At 44.7% G+C, this 22402-nt stretch overlaps 2 protein-coding genes across 5 annotated transcripts in view; one reads left to right on the top strand and one right to left on the bottom strand.

Annotated features, from left to right (window-relative positions):
- The window catches only part of LOC126544386 (uncharacterized), a 206226-nt gene that overhangs the window by 2481 nt on the left and 181343 nt on the right, over positions 1 to 22402 (top strand). The window lies entirely within an intron of this gene.
- LOC126544393 (G1/S-specific cyclin-D3-like) overlaps positions 831 to 22402 on the bottom strand; it is a 57250-nt gene continuing 35678 nt past the window's right edge. The window contains exons 4-5 of the mRNA XM_050191707.2: positions 6447 to 6592; positions 831 to 4920 (exon numbers count right to left, since the gene is read on the bottom strand). Of these exons, the coding sequence (XP_050047664.1) occupies positions 4708 to 4920; positions 6447 to 6592 (359 nt within the window). The 3' untranslated portion in view covers positions 831 to 4707. The remainder of the gene's footprint in view (positions 4921 to 6446; positions 6593 to 22402) is intronic.

Raw genomic sequence — 22402 nt, 5'->3', positions numbered from 1 at the left:
TACAGTATGCACCGGCAGCCAAATGCGATGGAGTGACTTCATTCTTGTTTGCTTGAAAAACCCTTACAAGTCGTTGTTCAAGATAGACAGGAACAGCTAATCCCGCGGCAATCAGCAGGCACACGCCTAAACCCAAGGGCATGCGCACTGGGAGCCGCGAGAGGGTCACGCCGAGCAGTTCCACCCCGAGCCCATACCATTAACCTACCACGCACATCCTACAACACTATCGCTTTCACGAAGAACACTACCGCCGCCTCATAATGCTTTGATGAGAGGAAGCCATAATATGGCGAAAACTCCAAACACATATATCTTCACTTGAGTCTCTACCACGCCATACACCCTGCGCTGTATTCCTATAAGTGCCCACACTGCGATAAACGTGCAATGCTTGGCCACACGGTATGGGCTTGCGCGAGCACACCACAGCTCACACCCATAACACGCCCCACCACACGGCAATGGGAGGCAGTGCTGTCCAGCTCAGACTCGATGGACCAGCTCAACCTGGTTAACCGAGCGAGAAGGGCAGCTAAGGCCGCTGGACTCCTGGACCGAGGGGACCCTGCAGAGCGGAAGAGCTATCTACGCTCTTGTTCTCTTTTATAAAGTTTATTCTCTCTCTTAGGACTACTTCACGCACTAGGTTCCGGTGATAAGCTGATTCAATTACGTTGCCTTTGATTATTGGGCTGCAGGCTGTTCTGTTCTCAACGTGGTAACAGACTAAGAGCAACATGCAAGCACGTGCAGATGACTGCAGGTTTGTGCGCACCATGCATATTAGTTGCACAGAAATACAAAAGGCACCATGGTGACTCCACAAGTAAATTCTGTAATGTAATGACTTTATTACATTGTTTCATAATGCATAGAAATGAACACTAGAACTCACTCTGAGAAACATTCAGCTTTTTACAAACACACACCTGGCCTGTAGTTAATGACAGCTACAAGGCGGCATACTGCATTGTTTGGAGGCTTAGTACAATTTACTACAGCATCCCCAGCATCAAGTACAAGAATAGTGCATTCCTGTGAGAGAGCCCCTCAGTTTACGTCATGAAATTCTTTTATAAGAGTGAAAATGAAGGACAATGACATCGCTAAATGCTTTGAAGCTTTTAGCCAACTGCTGTTGAGTGCATCTGGATATCACTTACATGCCATGACTCGTGCAATTGTGCATGAAAATTCAATGTAAGATCAATGAAACATTCAATGCCTATTGAAATTTTGCACATTTAACGGTAACTTGTGGGATGTGTTTGGTCAAACGACCATTTTACAATACAGTGTTACATAACAAACTTGGGGAAATGGTGAACATAATTTTGTGACATTGACATCCTGATGTTTTATATATACAGTTCTTCAAAGGTGTATGGAGTGCAGAGGTTGGAATCCAATTAAGATATATCCAAGGTGTTACCGTGATCTTGCATCAATATCAATTTCATTTGCACTGGAAAAATGTGCCCACATACGAATAGCCATCGTTAACACATTAATTCTCACACACCTAATCAAATTATTTTATTTGAGTGCTGCAGCACATAGTAAGGTTTGGTGCACAAAATGCATAGCGTAACATAATCCTGAAATTCAAAATCGCACGAAAGATGCATTTGGCATATACTCATCAGGCATGTTAATTAGTGTCCGATAAATTATTTGCGAGATTGGTTTATTTCGCCATAATGGCACATCAGTAGATAACAAAATGTACCTAAATGGTGAGGACAGCATGAAAAAAGCTGCATTTAGCAGCTGAGTATACAACCAACCACAAGGGGTTTACGATTGGAAAGCAATATTCGAATAAACTTGGGTGGGAATTTCACAAAAAGAGAAGTAGTGAACGACTCTGTGCTGTACATGAGGCTCAACTATGTTTGCAAGTGCACTGTTTACTATCACAGTCTACTGGTGCTATTCGCTGGTAATATCACAGACTTCTTGCACATACATATCACACATATCTACCAAGGGTGCTTTGCAGCATGTTATAGCACCGAAATATTGAAACATTACTATGAAATCTTCATTAAACGTTGTGAAATATAGAAGACAAACACAATGTAGGTAGTAACAGTCCATCAGTGGAATGTTTTCGTTCTTTGGCAGTGGGCTGAGAAACATGGTGAAAACATTGGCATAACAGTACATGAGGAACAATAACATAAGCTTTGAACAATGCATCAACTTGATGCTCATGGATGTTTCAACCGCAAACAATGTGTGCATTCTGAGAGTGCAATAATGAGGTACACACATATGAACATTGTGAGAACAATTTTCAAAACGCAACGCCATATGTGGACATCTATTAAAGAAAAGACAACGTCTACACATGGCTTATGGTATTAAGAAAGAATGAGGACGGCCATGAGTACGATATGAACTCTCCAACTGTGCACAGAGGATGTCCCTTCATCCCCTAGGTCAAAAAGGTAATATATATGTCCACTTTTTTTGTCATGGAGGACAGCTTATTTTATCAAACTGTAACAGTGTTACAAAAACACAAACCAGAAAAACATATGAAATGAACAGCTTGCCAAATAATATTTTGGCTTTTTTACACTTGCAATAGAGGGTCTGGTTCTGCGGTTCCGAAAGCGCTGGAGGTATCAGCACCTGATTCACAAACGGGTAGTAGCTCCGTGCATTGGTTGAGATGATGGAGCTTTAACACACGAACATGGGATACAGTATTGCTTGTATTATCAACATGGGACCACATGTATGTGCACTGCATGCAGAGGCAGGGCCTTCACATGCACATTTTTTGAGCTGCATACGGGGATTTCAGTGAGCTTGTATACTAGACTGCTTGGACTTTTTGATGTCCAACCTGCTCCAGTAGCAGTGGCAGACCAGGTGGGCCATTGTAATGGTTCAAGCAGCATGCCACAATGACGTGCTACAGAATCTTCTGGGAAAAATAGAAGCCAAGCAATGGCCCTGAAGGGCCACCTGAGTATAATCGCGTTTTCGTGATGCTCGGTGATATGGACATTAATCGCGATCAAAATGGGGACAACAAAAATGATACAAAATAGAGAAAGGTAAAAAGAAAAGCAAGAAAACTAGATGTGTGTGAGGTGATAATGGCAGGGACTTATGTGTATGTTGTGGTGTGTCAAGTGGTGCCAGCTTGGCAGTGAGAAATATGCTTGGAAATGTAAACATTCAGGAAGATATCTTTTTTTTGTTTTTTAGTGTGAATATAAGAAATATCTGTTGAACAAAGAGAAATAAAGGGACTAGACATGCCTGGACCATTTTGACCTTTGGTGCAGTGCTAATTCAATAAATTACAGCATAGAATGCTGGAACACACATAAAAATATAGCTCGACTGAACACTATGTTGTATACACAAGAAAACGCACAGGTAGAATATATTAAGACACAGCCTAGGCAACAAGCTATCCAATGCAGCAGTCAGTCTCGTACAGAGTACAATATGTGAATTTCAAGTGGTGTTACACCACCTTCTTTTTTAATGGATGGCACGTTCCTAAACAAGGCTTCCTTATTCCAATTTGAGACCTTTCCTTAAAATGCAAAATAAGTTTATTTAGCACTGGTTCAAAAATAGTCACCTTATTCAAGTGTACATAAGCCTTTATGACACTAAGCCTAGCAAAATGGACAGTCATAACTGCAAGATAAAAACAGGCAGTTGGCTACAAGTAAAAAGATGCCCTTCATGTAATCTCATGAGATCTGTCAATAAAAGATAAAGAACCGCTGGCAAAAAGCCATGGACTAGTCAGTGAACGTTACAAGCACCAGGGTATAAAGACCACAAGAGCTTAACTATGTCTGATATGTATAATATGCATGGTGCCAAATTAGCACTGATTTGGTTTTGCTGTTTTGCCAGGTAACGAACGTGTAGCGTCACACACACACACTCATGTGCAGCCATTATAATATGCTAGCACTCCGTACTAAAAATAATTTTTTTCACACAGAATGACCTATGTACTTTACATACCTAGCATTTAAATGAACCCGAAATATGGTTGCTGTCGTTTTTTTATGAAGATACTGGTGATACAAAGTACAAAAATCTAGCACTTGAATATGCATAAATGTGGAACACATAATGCGAGATGCAGAACTTCAAATCACACAAAGTAATTTAGAAGATAGACCACATTTTTAAAAAAAATCCTGCACAAGACATGAACAGTAGCAAGTGAGCAGAGATGGTTCCGCAGATGAAGTACATCTCCTGCTCAACCCTTGTCATAAGAATGCAAAGAAAAAGGAAAACAATATTTTCAGAAAGAAAGAAAATGAGTAGTTTACAGCGCTGTATACATTCAACATGTCTTGAACTGCTCTTCCCCTCTTAAATGGAATTGTCAATGCTGCCTGAATACTGAATGGCTTGTATGTAGGAAAAAACATTGCTAACCCAAGGCAGTGGCTTGGAAGACTGTAAAAGTACCAATGACTTTAATGTAAAGCCAATGCTTTAAAATAGGCAACGGAAGTGTCAAAACCTTTAAAAGGCAAAAGGTTGCCACAACAGGCTATTTCGAGAACACTCGTAAGTCGTAAGACATGGAACGTAACAGGAACAAGACAAAACAGACAAACATGTTAACAAACAAACGGCAAAGAACTACAGGAGGATCCATCCTTTAGAAGCTGATGTCTTGAACATCAATGCAGGATCCATCTTTTAGAAGCTGATGTCCTGAACATCTGTTGGCGTGTTCGGTTGACTGCAGCTGGGGTCAGCACTGGAGGGCGCTACAAGTGCATTGTTTTTGCTGGTTGCGAATGACGTCACTGCTGCACTGCCGCCCTTAGCATATGACTGCTGCTGCTGAAATGCAGCCACACTGGTTGCCATCAGTGTCTCAATTTCAAGGACACAACGTCGGATGTCCACCTGTGAAAACATGAAACTGATTAGGCTATTATTTAATGATTTTAGGCACAATAATTTTGAAGCTCCAAAGAATTGGGAACTGAGAAAGACACAATGGTTGCTATGTTACAGGACGAAATTTAATGCATAAGAGGTAGAGAATACACTGTGTGAATAATACGGTTGCTCGAGTGTTTTCACCATGCCAGGCAGTAGAGTAAATAGCTCGGTTTAGCATGACACAGCCATTTAAAAAGCAATGGAATAGTGTATAACAGCGGATTCGTATATAATTATAATAATCACTAGTGCATGTAGCATCTAGGTTCATACAGGAATCTGGCAGATCCAAGGCTATCCGCGAGATTGTAAGCTATGCAATGAAAACAAACATCTGCTGAACTCACTTTTATTGCTTCTTTGAAATCAATCTTATTAAGGAATCGATAATTAAGGAATTCAATTAAGGAGCGCATTACCTTTAGACAAAGAGGATACAAGACATCTGAATATACCAGTAATACTCTGCTGCTACCTTCTATAGGGGTAGTCACAGCAGGAGAGTAACAGTATGCTAAAACATTTTTGTTACTTAAGAAGTGTATATATTGAACGCTAAAAGTACTGAGCAACTGCATTGCAATATTGCACTTTTGACAGTGCTATACTCTGTAATATGCAACCAGGCTGAATATAGCTGCCTGCATTGAAATTTCTTTGTGATATTTCAATGCACAATACAGTGACCACACATATCTTGTGAGAAAAATTTTCATTGCATCTATTTTATATAATTACTAAAATGCATGCCCCTGTTTCAGGGGTATATACTATGCCTTCCTTTCTTCCTCTCACGGCAATGTATCTAATTGCATTCGCTTATGCACAACCCAACAGTGCTATTATTGTTCTTTGATCCTTGTGGTTGTAACACTATGGCAAAATAATGTCCTAACACCATAAAAATCAGCCAGAAAGGAATACCAACATCTTGACTTGGTTAGTAGAAAAATGAAGCTGAACGTTAGTCTAGCTTCTTCATTTCAACACACAGTCCACAATATACAGTTTAGCAGCGTTATGTTATAGAGCTTAACTTCATCACACCATCATAAGGCAATTTTTATCCCACTGCAGGATGGACATTTCACCGAGTCACTTGCAATTACCAGTCTTGCATCAGCTTATTCCATTTTATGCACAGAAGTTTCCTAATCACCCCACCTGAACATTTGCCATGCTCTATTGAATTTAGGTTCCTTAGGCATCTGTTCCATTCCCGCTTATCTGCTTTCTGCATTACATGACCTGCCCAAATACATTGCCACATTAGCTTTCTAAACCATACACCCGTCCTCCTGTCCCATGTTACATCTATCACTTTCCATATTCCATTGCTCATCCTATGATCTCTCACGTGTAATGAACATCGCACATTGTTATAGTCATGAGAGTCAGTTGGTTAGAGATGAGCTTAGCAAAACGAGTGAGCGAATCTGTCTGATTCAATATTTGGTTCAGACGCTTCAAACCAGCACTACACTCACCGTCCGGACGTGTGTGATCCTTTCCAGCGTTGACGTGAGTTGGTCCTGTGCACGTGTTGTATAAAGTGGTCCTCTGAGGCCGTGGACAGCTGCAGCCACACTGGAAGTTGCTAACAGGGCGGGGCTGTAGCTCATAAAGTGGTACTCTGTAAATGACAAAAGAAAAAAAAGAACAAGGTGAGTAATTATATATTATAAACAGTGAGCCTACGTTTAGAATGGACAAAGCTAACGCTACAAATTGATAGCACTAGGCTTACACCCTACTAATTGTTACTTGGGGTAACATTTGGACCACGCACTGTGAATGGCGTTGAAAGAGAAGGTTTCTTTGCAACTCTGTGAGACATACCACAGTCGTACATACAATAATTTGTGTTTGTTGCCATTGTGCTTTTTCCTTCAGAAAAAGCTTTGTTTCAGCAGCTCCTTTCTAAATACTTGGGAAAGGAGAAATCGTTTCCTCTGGCGTCTAGTACACTGAATTCGATGAGGTGTGTTATTTGCACTTTGAAACTTATAATCAACTGACTGCAGGAAAGAGCTGTTTTATTTATGCCATCAGTATTTTTCTACTTAACTGCTGAAAACCTTAAAATAAATGTAAAGTTGAGTTGACTGGTTGACAACTTTATACTTCATAAAAAATTTATACTCGAAAATTTTGAAAACCATAACTTAGTTTTAAGCTTGTTCCATGACTTCACAAAAGCTTTCGACAGCCTTAGCCATCAAGTTTTTCTCCAAAAGCTTAATCACTACGGTATAAGCGGTAATGCCCACTCTTTAATATCATTGTAGTTACGACGCCGTACACATTATGTAGAGATTAACGGGTTCGCATCGTCCTTAAAACAGGTCTAGGAGTGCCTCAAAGAAGTATTTTAGGCCCATTTTCATTTCTTTTATATATCAACAATATCGTAAGCATTGATGAGACGGTGAAGTACGTCATCTACGCTGATGATACTAGCCTCTTCTCTGGTCGTTCCACCACTGAGCTAGCCAATCGTGCCAACATTACTTTGGATTTAATTCAGCTATGGTCGACACAAAACCACCTAAGGCTAAATGTCAGTAAAACTAAAGTAATAATGTTTCACCCGTGTCACAAAGAGCTTCCCTTGTACCTTCTATTTATCAATGGCAGATCAGTTGAATGTGTTCAGTCCTTCAAAACTCTTGGCAGCTATTTTTCTGCGACTATGTCATGTGATGCACACACTGACTTCTTGTTGGCAAGCTCTCGCGCACTATTGGTTTCTTGCAGCGGAATTGTGCAACATTCGCGATATCAGCTTATCTACTACTATGTAACTCAATATTCTCTTTTCTTAATTACGGCGCTCTTGTCTGGGGCCCAAATACACCAGTTAATATTACGAAGCTATTGTTATTACAAAAGAAAATTATTAGATTAGTTTGCAAAATGTCTTATTCGTCTCGCACGGTTGAATTACTTGCGAAATTACACATAGTTAAAGCTTCCTCACTTTATGAATTCAGGCTTTGTCGCTGCTATAAGATAAGTGTAAAGAGGAAAGACTGCATTGCGAAGTCTTGCCAATCTTAAAAGAAACTGTCACATATGATACTCGTAATCAGGAACTATGGCATTTAACATGTTGTCGTACAAACTATGCAAAACAAATGATTCGATACTGGTTACCTTCACTGCTAAGTAACTTGCAACAACAAAATGGCGTGGACCTTGCAAACATATCAATGCAAGAAGTTCGTGACATGCTCGTGAAACAAATCTCTTGCCTTTCATTGGTGTTTACTGAACTTTGCAATTTTTTTCTTTCATCTTTTTCATTGTTGAACTGTTTCATATGTTAACATATTACGTTGTCACATTATCTATTTCTGTAGAATTTTTTTAATTCCCCTAAAATTGCTTGTTATACACAAAGGTTGTCCCTCAGTTCTAAGATTTAAATATTTCAACCATCCTAGTAATGTGTTCCCTATGCTCTGTTTTGTTCTGCGAACAGCCCATTGCTGTCATCTAGAGGGGGAAGCCACCTCATCAAGCTGCTCGCTGTAGTAGCTTTTTGTGACTCCTGCTTTCTTTCGCAGAAAGATAAATAAAGCATTCAGTTGAATTGAACTCTGTAACTAAGCAACAAAAAATGATGTCACAATTCTATAAGCTGCACCTTCGGACATCTAAAGCAGCCCAAATCAACGTATTACACACCACTCTGAAATACACCGCCAATTTGCAAGCAGTACTTCTGCGAAAATCTCGTAAACAGTGAAATTTACATGTAAACTACAAGCTCTATCAAATTTTTGGCTTCAGTTGTTTAAACAGGTGCAGTTTACAAAACTGAGATATCTATTTTTGGTACAAAGCTACAGATCTGTAAACTTTTGCTTGAACTTTTTTTATGACCTGCCAAGTTCAGCAACGTTTATAAAAATCCGAGATCTAGCTTAAATTAAAATTCTGCTTCCCACATTCGGTAGAATCCAGCTTTTTCTACAAGGTAGAACAAATCATTTGAATTGGTCCAGCGGTTATTTAGTGAGAGCATTTATGCCCTTTGCATGCACTCGAAAAAGAAATCTCAGTTGGCCCCAAGATAAACCGTCAACTATTTAGGGTTCCTTTCATTTGCAAGCATGTGTCAGTGTTTGCGCTTAATAACGTGCTGTTTTGATACACATTTCATTTTTTACACTCAATTATGTTTTCATCCATGACAATGCAACACAAGACAAAAGAAATGCACAATCAAGCTGTCAGCATGTAGTCATGATGAAAAGGAAATGGGATTTGTTGACCGTTATTCAATAATACAAAAAAGCTATAGTTGAGACATTTGGTTGTCTCCACTCCGTGAAGTGAGGACTCGGGACATTTGCTAAAAAATCGGGTCCGTACCGCTAAATTCGGGACAGTTGACAGTGTTAATCTTGACACCATTGCTGCTGTCACGTTGATATCACCAGTGAAGTCAACATGAAGCTAGGGAATTCCCGGCAATTTAGCGTACTGAGGTTATTATTTCTGCGTCTCTGTGCGAGGAAAATATCCAGAAGTCTTGGCAGACGAATCGATCATGTTTATGTACGAATGGGCAATGTAGTCTAATATTTAGCAATTTGCTAGTAGGGGCTGCTAGGGATTGCCTCTAAGTTACTTCGCTTGTCTTATCCACAGACCTGCTGCCTGGGAACTAGTATTCCTGTAACCATGCCAGGCCCTCATACGTGACACCCCCTTCCCTTGAAAAAGAAAAGTAGAGCCTGGACCATTGCCCCAAAGACATTTAATGATCTGACCACATTCTTGTACGATTACATGTCTTTCGTTAGGTTATACCACCGTGAATGCCCATTTCCATTTGCAAGGAGTCCACAAAGGCTAACAATAACCGGTGGGACACGAACGGAAGTTAGGCACCCGAAACGCTTAGAGGAAAAGAAGTGAACTTTCTGTCACTTGCTGAAGCTTTGGGAATCAGTAAACATTTGAGGGAATTCAGCACCGTCTTCGTTTCTTCTCAAATTATTTTCTGCTTTTCCTATTCGCTCTCCGGTCCTCGTCTCCTCTCCAGGGACACCTCGATGCCTAGAATCCAGGATAGTACAAACCACAGAGCGGATAGAATCACTCGCCGCGTCAAAGCACTCTAGTTCCACTACGTGATGGCACAGATGCAAACACACGCGCCGCTCTTTTGCCTCCACAAGTGCAACGGTTTTAGCTTCTATGCGCCAGGTATGTTAAAAGCCGCATATTGTCGAGAATGCTACTGCGAAGGAACGGATGAACTACTTGGACGTGTTCTTTCCGAAAGTGACAAAAAGCGGCAGAGCATGCAATAAGACCAGTGTATTTCAGTTATTTTTTTGTTGCTGCTGCAGCTTTCAAAACGATGCACTGATGGTAAAAGAAATAAAAAGAAATTGTCACTATAAACAGGAGTAGCAAACCAATTCACCCACCCACTCACCCCACCCCCCCACACACGCACGCACGCACGCACACATTAAAAAAATTGAACAGGATTTATTTATTATTTTCTATCGGAATTTGTCACTCTAGCACAAAGGGCGAGCTTCTATTCTTCGAGAAAGATTTTGTTTTCACTGTACGCCATGACTGTTTTTTTTAGAAGTACAGGGGTGACATAAAAGGTCTCGGGTACCTTGAGAACAATTGGGTCAGAACAGACACCCCCCGAAGGGGAAGCGGACGAAAGCTTCGATCGCGCGGGTCAGAGTGACGCGACCTCGGTTGCTCTTAGAAATTCGTGGGGTACATGGACGCACACATACACACGGGCTGCTTTGCGGTGTCCTACGGTTAAGGTTGCACCGAGTTAAGGCACAAGTGCAAAATTTCCTTTTACTGTTTCCCGTGCTTTTATGCCAAAGTGCAGTTAAACGCGAGAGCCTCGCAATGTGCGCCGACAGAAAAAAAAGCATAACAGAAATCTAAGCAACTTTACTGCTCACGTGCCACTTACTTGTTGCACGCCGTATGAACTTCTCGAATGGTCACATAGGAAACAGACCTGGTCAATTGACATTCACGGGAATGCTATTTAACTCATTATTACTTCAAAATGCAGATAATAATAATAATAATAATAATGCCGATGATGATGATACTAATCATAAACTATATGACGTGACTACCACCAGATCTGTGCCACGTTCCGAAAACCACACATTCTCGAAAAGTCGGAATCACCGACTACTATAGCGACACCAGCTCGAAGCGAGAACGTGCGATCGGGCTCCTGGTCATTTGCCTGCGCGCCGGTGAAGAATAAGAGACAAACAAAAGAGCAAATAAAATACTGCCGCTGCATGTTACAAGCGCAAATCGCCAATGTGCACCCCCCCCCCCTCTCCTCCCGATGCCTCTTCTAGAAAGAAGCGGCAACCAGTTTTGCGAGCGCGTCATCTGCTTAGCTCAGAACGGCAGGGGTCTCGACCTCTCCAGCGTTCGCTCAACCAACCTGGCCACCGCGTCTCCCCTGCGACGTCCTTGTGCTACGCAGATACAAGAGCAAGAAAAGGAGGCCCGAGAACGTCAGCTACACTCCATGAAGACAGAGGAAAAGAAAAAAAATAATAGAAAACTCGCCGAGGGATAGCGTCGCGGTCCCTCCCATTTAAAGGTCCCGTCCGAGGGGACCACCTGCTGTTCTGGTTTCGCTTCGACAGGGGCAGCTGAAACGCGCTCGGTCGACGCGGCGGCCATTTTTAAAGTTTCCGGCCGCGTGTTCCGGAAGCCGCGAGGACCCATCCTCCTCTCCTTCCGTCGATGCGCACGCGTTTCGGACCCCCGGGCGTCGCAGTGGGGGCGACGCGACGACACCGGTCGCGGTGCGTGTCGGTTCGATTCGCACAGATGTACGCACGAGCCAGCGGACGCCGCTTCACACGTGCGACTGGACGGTGACACATCCGGTGGTCTCCTTTCTTCTTTTGTTAATTCGCGTTACGACTGAGCGCGGCGCGATGTCTTTCGATTCTGCATTTCAGATGTGGATACAGAAACGACAGCTGTAAACGGAGTGACAGCTGCCGCCGTATAACACGACCATTCAGTCTAGTTTAATTGCATACACCAATACACAATGCATTGAGTTGCGTACATCGACACCTACATATAGATTTGTGCGTTCATAGCGAACTGCGTACAGCGTATAACGGAATGCATTTCTCCGCAAAACTTGGGAATTAATACCTCAAAACTGGTGTCGTCATCAGCATTCGTTTCAAATGGATTCGGCTTGCGAACTCCGCGGCTAGAATTTGTAAATTGCAATATGGGTGATAAGGTTTTTAGTTAGAAAGTTGATTACTGAATGTTAATTTGTCGATTATGCACTTCCATTTTTTTGTGCAAGTTGTGTCCGCCGCTTAGAGTAGACCACCTCATGAACTAGAACTGAGCTATGTGCCACAGGCAACCTTTAGAAAATTTTAAAGTGTTGGCTGAAATATCCTGTATAGTATGTATGTATGTATGTATGTATGTATGTGAATGCACGCGCGCGTTCAGCTGTTTAAACGCTAATAATAAACGAAGGAGAAGCAGGAGACCAACAAAAGCACCCATGCGCTCTTCAACACATTCCTCCTTCCGGAAATCAGTCACTTAACACAGGAATCGACCACGATACTCTGGGACATAGAGTTTCTCACTATAACACCTAGAGGGTAATCTGGCGCCACCGTCTATGGGAGTTTCTTAAGGGGGCACCGTGCCGTCATGGGAATGACGGGATATGTGTCTGCGAGGCTCGTGTTGGCTGGTGTTGTAAGAGGCTTCGTCTAAAACGTGGATATGGCTACGCAAATAACGCGTTCTCAAAGTAAAATCTTCATAAAATGTTTCCATTCACGCATATTACATCTTTACTCACCCACGATGCATGACCAAGCGAAGAAAAGCAAGAACAGACGACCAACTGTTTCAAAGCGAGCGCGAACCTTGCCGTCTGTCCTCCAACTTTAGCGGCCCGCTGATACTTTTTGCGTAACATGTAGTCGTACACACAATAACAAGTTCTCATAGTTAAACAAAACATGTTTTCGCGTAATAATAAAGCTAAAACAGCTTTTCATGTGCGGTTCTAGTAGAAAATGAGTCATTGTGACAGACGGAACGGTACTTGCCAAGCGCGTCTTCAAGGTGTCCTGTCTCTACGAGAACGATGCCAATCCGAATCCACAACATACCGGCATTCCCATGCATACCACAGCGCAACAGCGCCAGATTTCCCTCTAGGTAATGTAGTGAGAAACTCTATGCTCTGGGATATGAGCAGACGTTCGCTCCCCGCCAAATGCTCCTGAGGGGAATCTCTGCCCAAACCCACAGCTGATGACGTCGCCTACATCGAGGGCTATTAGCACCCGATCCTCGGTCACTGATGACCATCAATCGAGGAAAACCGCAACATCAGTGAATCACCGACGCCTCCCGCCTGCGACGCACATACATGGACACACCCCTTTCTGAAAATAATAAAAACTGCGTCACTAAAGAAGAAATACGAAATGCCAGCCGTTCTTTCGTTTCGTCCTTCTTTCGGTGCGCGTTTGCCAGGGAACTGAAGCGCAAGTAGCACATTGAGGCGGGGGAAGCGTAGTCTTTCTGTTCTGCGTTTGAATTGCACGCGCCTGTCTGTGCCCGCGGACGCGCCTCATACCTGGCCGGACATACGCCTTCCCATGTGGAGAGGGGAGCGGAGAGGGTGTGACAATAGGCGGCGCCATCTGTCGTAGAGGCGGAGCGGCAGCAGCAGCAGCAATCACGCAACCGTAGAAACCGTATGGGCAAGTGCGACCATTCGCATCTGCTCTTAATGTGTGTGTGCATATGTATATATATATATATATTGCCTAAAGCAGTAATAATGCCCCAGAAGCGGTCTCTCGTTAACTCGACGCCGGAGAGGACCCCGCAGTCTTTACGCGCAGGAACCTCGCTTTTGTGTGATTGGTCACAGAGCGTAATCTCTGTTGCTGCTTTAGTCTATTATTTTCTATGAGGAGGCTCTTTCGTACTATAGCTATGTAGGGATGATGTACAGCGCTTCGCAAAGTTTCACGCGCTAATTGTCGCGCCGTTTAATGGTGGGAACCTGACCTCGGTCGAGGTGGCCTTCTTGAATGGTCGCTCGAAAGTCTAGCATTTTTTGGCTATCGCACTCGACGAAACTTCGGAAGAGATCGGATAACCTTTCCAGGCCTCTTTAATTTTCCCTTACGAGGTCCCGGGTTCAATTCTCGGCCGCAGCGGCCACGCTGCGACGGAGTCGGAATGCAAGGGAAGCTCGTGTGCTGTGCTTTGGGCACACTTAGGGCCACCCCACCCCCCTCTTCCCATTTTCGCCATTTACGCCGACTCTAGGACCCTGCGTACTGCTCTCGTACACGTTAAACGCAATAAATAAATCAAATCAGTCTACTTCATATGTCTCTTAGGCGCATAATAGTTCTTTCTGCCAATGGAAGTTCAGCAAAATAAGAGGATGGAATTTCCAATGAATAACATGATAGTAATAGTCACGGGAACTGACGTGTGTCGAACGAACCTGTTTTCTGGGGGAAATCGGCAGCCAATGGAATACAGCAGAAATGTCATTGCTACAGATTCTCTAATTTATCGCTCGACCTTCCTCTTTTTCTTTTTTATTTGGAATACCTCGAAGACCCCTAATAAAGGAGCATTACATGAGGGGGTGAGCTTCTAGTCAGCGGGTGATTTCAGATAGTCCTGAAACTAGACGTGAGAACATGAACTCGAGCGTGTCACTTTTCTGACAGGAGGTGCTCGGGCGGACCAATTGCCGGCACACCTTGAAAGGCTAGATCCGCTTACAGCCTTATACATCTTCCTACTCCTGCAAGCGTGTCTTACAAATGTGTACCTGCAGTACAAGTATAAACCGACAGTCGCACTTGCCCGAAAATTAGAGCTTCTTAAACTCCGCATACGTAATTCAGGTACCTATGTTCACACAAGCCGGTGAACTGTTCATCATTAGATAGGGTAGAAGAGACCACCATTCGAACTAACTATATGGGCTTTCGCGAACACAGCTATTATATAATAGGTACCGATGTGACAAACAAAAATGCTTTAAAAATTAGTTTATCTCGATGACAGCGCACGATTACTTTTCAAACCAGGTGATTAAAAGCCCGAGCTAAAAAAAAAAGAAGAGAAATTTTGCGAGTTCATCATCCCTATCGTCAGCCTATTTAAGCCCACTACGGGATAAAAGGCTATCCCAGCGATCCCCACCACACGTGCTGCATCAGCCAACTATGCTGCATCAGCCGACTACACCCTCTGCATGCACATTTTCTCGATTCATTACACGTCCGTATACTCTGAAGGCCACGGCTACGTTTCCTAAACAAGCTGTTCACGAACGAACACATTTCGCGCGGTTCCAGATACACTGCACTTGCAGAATTCTGCCTGCTCGCCTTCGGCCTTCACGTTCATCTATTCCTTCAAAGGAATTTAAGCAAAGGACTGCTCTGCTAGGCACCACCAAAACGTGCGGCTAAAGTAATAAAGCTGCATACACTCGTGGCGGAACTCTCATTCAAAGCAGTCACGAAGCGGCTGCAAGTAACACACCGGGCGACGTGAGCAACATCTGCATCTGTCGTTCTTTCAGTTGTCCCCGAAAAACTGAAAAAAAAGTCCCTTTCAGACGGCAAAGGAATTCTTGCATTCCTCATTACTTCCTCCGAAATCCGGCCGCTCCGACGGGCACCACACAGTTCCCTTCGTCTTTCTTTCAATCACCTGCCTACACTCGCCTGCCCTTCCAGTGGTTTCGCCTCAATCCCACAGTTCCCAACAGGAGGAGCCACAGCTAGACGTGTGCCAACGGCCGAAACCAACAAACTCAACACGCCTGCAACAATCCAATCGCGGCACCTAAGCCTTTCGCTGCGTGGTACACAAGACTGACAACGGCCTCCCAATGCATCCACCAAAAGAAGTGTCTGCCGTCTCAAAAAGGCGCGCACCCTCTTATTTTAACGTGTCTCAAGCTGAACACAAAGCGAGAGAGAGAGAGAGAACACAATAGAGAGTGAGAGGAACACCGCCTCTAAATACCAACGCAGTCTTCCACGCAACGGACGAACAGCCCGAGGTAAGCCTGACGCACCGCTTTGCTCAGTGCGGTTTGCCTTGCAGAGAAGCAAACATTCGAAACGATACGCGCCGGCTTTCGAATAAAACGAAATGTCCAAACAGAAGCTGCAAGACCGAGACACTGCGTCCGTTGTGGCCGAGAAACTATGAGCGGCGTTCCTTTAACCCGAGCTAGCCGAGCTCCACCGACTTCTTGCGCGCAGACGCAAGGTGCGATCCGGAAGCCGAGTCAAGCCAATCCGAATGTCGCGTCGTCGCGAAGTCTTTAACAACAATGCGACATCTCACAAAGGCTGAATGGGAATATGTCGCCCACTCCCTGCCTCTCTAGCAGACTGCTTCCAGCGGAGAGAAAAAAAAGCGGGGGGTGGGGGAGGGGGGAGAGGTAGGTTTCTACACTCGGCATTCCATTGGTGGCTTGGTCGGTCTGTTCTTTCAAAGCGGCTGATTCGCATACGTCGCCTTTCAGTTGTATATCGCGCCGGATGGGATTGAGCGAAACACAGGACCCAGGCGTCGCTCAAGTGCGAGAGGGAATGAGAGGGAAGGCAGGGTGCACCTTATGGGAAACTATGGCTGGTATGTTTCCCCGAGTTTCCGATGCAGCGCCGTCGGTGGGTGACGCTCTCCCATTTGTAAGCTGCGTGTCTCCGCGGTAGATTTCATTCAATTCTGCGTATCTCTCTGTTCTTTTCTTTTCCTGGACTGCCATTCTATTTAACACCCATCGGGGAACGCGCCGGCTTTTCGGTGTCGGCAATGAGGCCCCGGGTTCGTCGACACCACGGTGCCTTCTTTCTTTCTTTCTTTCTTTTTTTTGTTTTTTGCGAAGGAGGAGTCGTATTGCGCATTCCGAATGAGCGGGTACTCGAGCCTTTCCATATCTGCTCTAGTGCTGTTCTTTTTCTTTTTTTTGTCTTGGCATGTCAGTGAGAAAGAGATTGCGAGAAGAAGACAGGGCGGCGCAACGATCCTTGAATGAAAGAGTGGACAGTCATACCTGCGCGGAGGCAAATTTTTCAACCATTCGTGCAATAGTCCTGAACGGTTCTGACCCCTCCCTCTGGAACACGGGCGGTTTCAAGGCGCAGTCGTATAGCGAAACAGGCGTTGCTCGCGTGCTTTGTGTGAACAGCGGGAACAGTCCGCGGATTGTTGAAATGCGGCTGAAACTCCAGACTAGCCCGAAAAAAAAGGTAGAGCTGCACATATAGCACACTAGTGCTGACAGATGGACAAGGTACGCGAAACGGAGCGCTCTCTCTCTAAACTCATCTTTGTTGGCAAACGAAAACGCTCTTATACGGGAAAACGCCCGATGAGATTGCAGGCAGCCAAGGAAGTGACGCTGGTACGCGTTATTGCATGCAAACTTGCTGCCTCGTATTTATTTTCCATATCAATAAATGCGCTGTCTGCTACGGAGGCCAAACTACACCCCTCCCCCGCCCCCTCTCCCCAATTTCCCAGGGAAGAAGATAGAGAAACATGCAACATTACTGACGCTGACAAAATACGTGCAGCGGAATAGACGGCAAGCGACACGAAGCCCACGTTGCAGTTTCACGTTTTAAAGTTTCCAATGACTTTTCACACTGTTCGCGACTCGCAGCAGAAGAACACCAGTTACACAACTCTGTTGTCCGGGACCCATGTGAATTGAACACAAGCTGAACGAGGCTGCCGCCTTGAATGCGACCGATTTGGCAAAAAAGAAAAAGAAAGAAAGACGGCGGTGGTTCCAGATGAAAGAGACAGGCACACTTGCGACACACTTCACTCACGGGCCTCACAGACCCAGTTCGCACACAATGTACTATATAGAAGGGTGACTCCCTGTAACTACAGTCAAACGGCCACTTTCCCTGCTAGATATTAACAAAATAGCGATGAAGAAAAGATGACTTTTGGAATCCGACGAATCCTGCTCCAATCTCGGAGGCGAGGCGAGACTTGTTCGCATTTCGCACGTTCCACCAAAAGAAGGGCGTCGGCACGGGATAGTTGTTCAGACACAATGAGCCTATTGGCGGTGCCGCGCGAAACGGAATTCCCAAAGATCGCGCATTTGTATTCGAGCGCGCACGGATGACACATTAAAGAAGAAAAAAAAGGAAGGATTACAACGAATGAATCTACGAGTGACCAACAGAAACTTTTTTTTTCTTAATTCCGCCGCCTTTCAGGACGCTGAGCGGTTGAGTCAAGTACGTTTACCCTACCGGTTTGCAAACCACTCGAAGAGTAGAGATTGCGGTTTTGGGAGAAACCCGGAAGAAGGGATTACGCGAATTCGGGAAACGCGGGCTCGTTTTGCCTTTCGCAATGGCGGTGCCTCCAAGCCTTCGGAACTGTGCAGCCACAAAGGCGAAAGAAAGGTTCTGAAGATTGTTTGAGCCGCATTTACGAGTGGTATATGACATACATGCGGTGGTAGGTAGGCCTCAGAATAAAATCTTCCGTGGACGGGCTGGCCTGCTAAGCATCGGAGTGGCTACATTGTCGGCTAGTAAACCTACCCCGAAGCCACAGCCGAAACCGGTACGGCTTAGTTTGGAATTCATGACGGTACGCGCGTACTTAGAATTCATGGCGACACGCACTACATGCTGCATGGTTCCCTGCAAGTTCCCCTGATTCATCTTTCTTCCAGCCTGCATTTATTACTTCAAACGCGCTATACGGCCATACATGCCTGCGAAGGAACGATAGGCATGTATTAGGTTTCGCTGTCTCAACGCTATTTCAATCCGAGGACAACGCACTCCAAATCACTGCGTAATCTTACACTAACGCGGGCGTCTCATTCGATGCAAGAGCTTTAAGAACTGACTGCAGTTCTTTAAGGAGGTTAAATAAATGTGGGAACGTATCTATCTTCCCACTATTCTTGTAATTTTTTAACGCATACGAGACGCTTACATTTTTTTTTTACATTACTCGTGCCAGTAAACTTTAGGCGCCATAATAGGTACACCAGCTTCTCAAGTCGCGACCACAAACTCCCCCCGCTCTCTTTTTTTTTTCCGTATACAGTACAGACCGAACTGTTCTGGGTCGAGACTCTCATAAATTGTCCCGTAACAATAGCGCGAGGACGAGCATAAAAAAAAATCAGCCAGATAGAGCGACAGACACATTGTTTCTTTCGTGGGTAAGAAACGGCGTTTTCTTTTTTTCGTCTGAAGCTTCTATTCATAGTAAAGCACCGTGACTCCCCTTGACCGAAAATGAAATAAAAAAGTTGCAAGCGAAATGAAAAAAGAATAATAAAGTCGAGTTTTGTAAGCGGAACGCAGCGGCAACAACAATGACTAAATCCTACCCAAGCCACGGCTCTTAGCCAAGTGAAGTAAGGCCTGTATATATACAATGCGTGATCGCCATATGGTCTGTCATTGCGCCACAGGCAAAGAAAATACTTAAGACATTGGTAACAAATGCCCAGTATAAACAAACACCTAATTTCTTGGGCAATGAACTCCGTTATACCCACGGTATCCCGGGTGGACTGGAGTTATTAATCGCCGCTTTAAGTTTAGGGATCGCGCCATTTGTACGAAAATATGATTAAAAAACATAATTTGTATGTGTCGTTTTAAGAGCGAGTTTTACTGCTGGAGCTCATATGCATTGAACGGTGTGCTTTTTCTAAGCATCTGATTGGACGATGTAGACGTAGATATGATAAGATATTTCAATAAAGTTGTGGAAAAAAAACGGTCTTGATAAGGTTGATAAGGAAAAGTTAACAGAATTCCCACAGTATCTCAAGATAAAAAAAAGTGAAGCATACAGCGTCACAAATCTTGCAGTTAACTCATATCAGAGTAGTATGGCATATCAGAGCGGACACCGCGACATCTTCTCAGGGAACGACGTCATTGCAATGATACAGAACTTCGTATTCGTCCGCTACAGTATCGCTGGCTGTGGGGCCTCCGAAATATACGCACGGACGCCGACACATCTCTGAGCCTTCGCGTTAGATGTGCGCAAGGCCTCGCTTCACGGATCAGCACGTCCGGCTCCCAAATACTGCCGCACGATACACGCGAGTTCCGATACGCATGTGCTGGGAAAGCTTCGGACAAAGCGAGGCTCGAGCTTTCAAACGGTCATTGACATTACATTATCACAGCGAAGCTGTATATGTCGAGCCGATTCGTCCGGCCGTCTGTCGCCTGTACGCCAAAAACTTCTCCGGCACAACCCCATGCGCATGCGCGGAAAGAAGAGCCAAAGTGAGGCGTGCGATTGGCTGCGCCAGTAGTGACGTCGTTGCTCTCCTTCATAGCCGAGCGCGCGCGCAGCAGTTTCTCCCCGGCTCCGAAATGGGTATGCCAAGCGTCATACGTACTCCTGAGGAGCAGGCAGCTTTCGATCAGCAACGCCGCGAGCAGAACCTGGAACGAGTTCGTCGTACGCCGTGCCGATACTGCAGCTCAGGCACAAGGACAGGCTCTTGCAGCCGAGCGCAAGCAGCAACTGCGTACCGAGGATCCGGCAGCCTACCAAGCCGTCGTTTCATGAACCGTCGTGATTAAACCAATGATAAACACCGGGGCCGCACGTTTCAGCTCCGTTGGTTAACCATCTGTGCGGATTGCTTTGGCAATGATTTTTTTTTATTTTACGTCCAGGTTAGTGCATAGAAACCCACTAAACCACACACACACAGGAAAGAAGGCGATTCAAGAGCGATTGACATTGAAGAAAGCCAATATCCTCTCGGGCGCATTGGTGTACGAAGTCGTTTGTAGTTTACACTGCACTATACCTTTGGGACAGTTTAAGTTCGACCGTCCTTTTTGTGCCAATTACGCATTATTACTGCTGCGTACTTATAGGTCTATGCTACTTTGGTGCGTCTTTTTCGTACCAAGCTTCGTTTCGGTGCCTTCTCTTTGCTGTCCTGCGTGCGCTAGAAAGCATCGAATCGTGGAATTTACCATACGAAAGTGGCCGGAAATCTCGAACCCAAGAACCCCAAATTGACCTGAACTCGCCAAAGAATACCCTGGGCCGAATTGATACAGCTTTTTGTTCGCAAGTGCCCTTGGCCATTGGCTGGGCGCCTTCCCCAAAATGTCCAGAGTCAAGATTGGCTGAAAGTTTCTCTTACGAACAATATACTACAGCGAGAACTGTTGTGTGAATACGGGCCGTTGTCTGGAAAAAATGGCAAGCGTCCGAGCGCCATGAACAACTTCCGATTAATACGCGTTTCTACGAACCATGACGTCAGCACAAGACGTCATTATGACGTCGCGATACGGCGGCTCGCTGTATTCCTGCCATCACCACAGCCCCGATACCGATGCTTGAACGCAGAAAAAAAAAACGCGTGTTGCACTCCTGCGGGCCCTGCATTGACGAAAATCCCCTATGCTAGAGTAGTTCGTAAGAGGAAACGCCAGCGAATCCGGACGCAGAACGTATTAGCAAAGCCGGCCAGCCAATGGAAAAGAGCGCTTACGAAAGGAAGGCCTCAGGATATCGGCCTCTACGAGCAAAGCCTTAGCCCTATTGTTACGCGGAGTCAGCGAAATTTCGCTCTGTGCCATGACGTCACGATAATGTCGATGTCGTCACGTCCGTGGTTTCAAAAGCGATACCAAGCCTAAGATGCCTCACATGTGTTTCCAAACGCTAGCGCTTGCTAATTGTGATCCTTTTACGTGCCAGAAACGTGTCGTATATTCTACAACTTAGAAAAAATTAGTGGGAGTATTCCCGTACTGGTGTCACAGTAAAAATAGAAATAAATAGACTACGCATTGCGAACACGGACACTAATTAACACTTCAAAGAACCGGCACGTGAACATCAAGGGGAAGAGACATTTAAAAAAAAGGAAGAGAAATATAGTATTGATGTATGCCGCATAGTGCTGCAGTGGATGTGCAAGCTGCCGCATTCGTAAAGCGTTCACCAAACGGGGACCTGGTTGCTCCTCTCAGCTGTGGCTATTTTTTTCGCTATTTGTTATCCTATTATGTCTCTGTTATGGCAGCCCAAGCGAGACAATGCAGCTGCGGAAAAGACGATTGTATAACTTTCTCGCACCGCCTTTCCATCACACTTTTGTTCACGTCGCGCCGAAGGTACGCAAGTGGCTCGAATACTGCGGTTTAATACATTGTAAATTAAATTAAAAAAAAAAAACATAGGCGGGCGCGTTGTCAGGTGAGGGCAGGGGGCGTTGTGCTCACTTTATACACTATACTACTCGGCGGGCAACCCAGGCAACAGAATAGTACACGCCACAAGATGGATTGCTTCGTTGGTGTAA

Source organism: Dermacentor andersoni, chromosome 10, assembly GCF_023375885.2.
Source record: "Dermacentor andersoni chromosome 10, qqDerAnde1_hic_scaffold, whole genome shotgun sequence".
NCBI classification, from domain to species: Eukaryota; Metazoa; Arthropoda; class Arachnida; order Ixodida; family Ixodidae; genus Dermacentor; species Dermacentor andersoni.
Note: the sequence above shows the minus strand (reverse complement) of the source record. Positions and strands in the feature narration are given on the sequence as shown.